We start from the raw sequence: 1,836 nt of genomic DNA, 5'->3' as shown, positions 1-1,836 counted from the left end.
TTTAAACCCTGATTGCAAAATTTGGAGGCCTCAGTGGCTACAGTTATGGGCCAAGACTGTCACACATCAGGACCTGCCAGCCACAGGTATCCTGGTGGGAGGAAGAAGCTCTAGTCAGCACTTGGCCTAGTGTTGCAGAAGCAAGTGGGTGTGCCCAGGCCAAGTCCACTGCCATAGGTAGACACTCGGATGCTCCTCACTGGGCTTTCTATTGACTGGTGCAATTGCCTTTTTAGGGCCTTGGAGAAGTGCACACACAGACACACACCCAGTAGTGCATGCTGCACACTTGGACCCACATAGCAACAGCTGCAGCTGCCTGCCCAAGTGAGCACACAAAGCTGGACACACTTGCAAGCCTGTAGAGAAAAATGACTCCACCCACACAGAGCCAGCAGGTGACAGCAGATGCCCATGCCCTCTCCCAGGCTCACCTCCACGAAGAAAAGCAGCCAGATCTTACTCCAGCGTTTGGACTCTGTGAGGGCACCATGAGTGGCCAGGTGGCTACCCTTGACAGTGAGCGTATAGTGGCACACACCCGAGATGGTGACGCCAATGGCAAAGACCAGTACATTCTCAGAGCGCAGACACAGGAACCCTATGTGGGGAAGGGAAGTGGGGTCTGAGTCTTTCTCCCAGCTCTCAGAGATCTGGGCCCAAACACCTCAGCCCCCATCCTGGGAGCCCAGACCAAAGGGGACCCAGTTCTGGGGACGGCATGAGACAGGTCCCACCATGGCCTGCAGTGGGTAAACTGGTTCTCTTTACAGGGTCTGGGACAAATCAGAGCCCCGCACTGGCTTGCTAAGGAGCCCCAGTGGTTTCCATTCTGCCTAGGTTTCCCTTCTGGGCCCCCACCAGAGCAGTGATGGGGGCCCAAGTATCAGGGTTCCAGACATGAAGAGGCCCCTGGGAGACTCCTCCTCCCTCACTGCCTACCCCATTCCTGGTCCCCTCCTTCCCCAGAGACCTCATTGCCACTCCCCACCACTCTCTGACCCATCTCAATTTTCCCTTCCACCATACTTTATGCATCAGACTTTGTCCTGCAGTGCCCTGCTCCTGGAGGAGACAGGGGGACAGAGGGCAGGACATCCCAAAACAAACTTTGAGGATTGGGGTGTAATCCTCTGTTCTGGCGTCTCAGACTGCCAACTCGCTCTGCTTCCTTGGCCCCCTGGTGCTGTAGCAGAGCCCGCAATCCGGCCCTTGTCGCCCTGTCCCCTTGACCCTCACCTGCCGGCAAGGCAAGGAGGCTGAGCGCCAGGATGGCGCAGTCCACCCCGTGGCGCTCCCACCAAGAGCTCGCAGTCACCACGTCCTGGACCAGCGCCTCCAGCTCGCGCAGCATCGCATCGGCCCCGCCGGCGCCTCCCCGCGCTGGCTCCACCGGCTCCACCGGCTCCACCGGCTCCGCGGGCTCCATGGGCTCGCTTGGCGCCCGGACGCAGAGAGGCCCGAGGACTGGAGACTAGGCGCGCGACCCGGGCGCTAGCCGGGGGAGGGCGGGGCGGAGTCACGCGCCTGCTGGCGACACCGCCCTGGGTCACCGTGAGGGCCGCCCCATCACCTCTGCTGCGTGCGCGATCGCGACCTAGGTCCGCCTCGGGCTCTGATGCAAGCCACTGGCTGGCAGTCCCAGAACCGCCGCGGGAGGAGCAGCGGTGATGGGCGATGGGCCGCGCGCGGAGGTCAGGAGGCGACCCCGGCGAGAACCAAACCCGGGCGAGTAGGGAACAGACGGGGGGCGGGCAGAGCGCTGAGACCCCAGCGAGGAACCTCGAGGGCCTTCCCTGACTGCCCACCTCAACTACCTCACGTTCCCTATGTCCG

At 61.8% G+C, this 1,836-nt stretch overlaps 1 protein-coding gene across 1 annotated transcript in view; it reads right to left on the bottom strand.

Moving 5' to 3' along the window:
• FADS6 (fatty acid desaturase 6) overlaps positions 1-1,836 on the bottom strand; it is a 28,636-nt gene that overhangs the window by 12,923 nt on the left and 13,877 nt on the right. Inside the window, exons 4-5 of the mRNA XM_012802818.2 lie at positions 1,240-1,474; positions 435-601 (exon numbers count right to left, since the gene is read on the bottom strand). Of these exons, the coding sequence (XP_012658272.2) occupies positions 435-601; positions 1,240-1,474 (402 nt within the window). The remainder of the gene's footprint in view (positions 1-434; positions 602-1,239; positions 1,475-1,836) is intronic.

The sequence above is a fragment of the Otolemur garnettii genome, unplaced genomic scaffold, assembly GCF_000181295.1.
Source record: "Otolemur garnettii isolate 467f Iridium unplaced genomic scaffold, OtoGar3 scaffold00018, whole genome shotgun sequence".
Classification (NCBI taxonomy): Eukaryota; Metazoa; Chordata; class Mammalia; order Primates; family Galagidae; genus Otolemur; species Otolemur garnettii.
The sequence above is the reverse complement of the archived record's forward strand: the minus strand, read 5'-3'. Positions and strand labels throughout refer to the sequence as shown.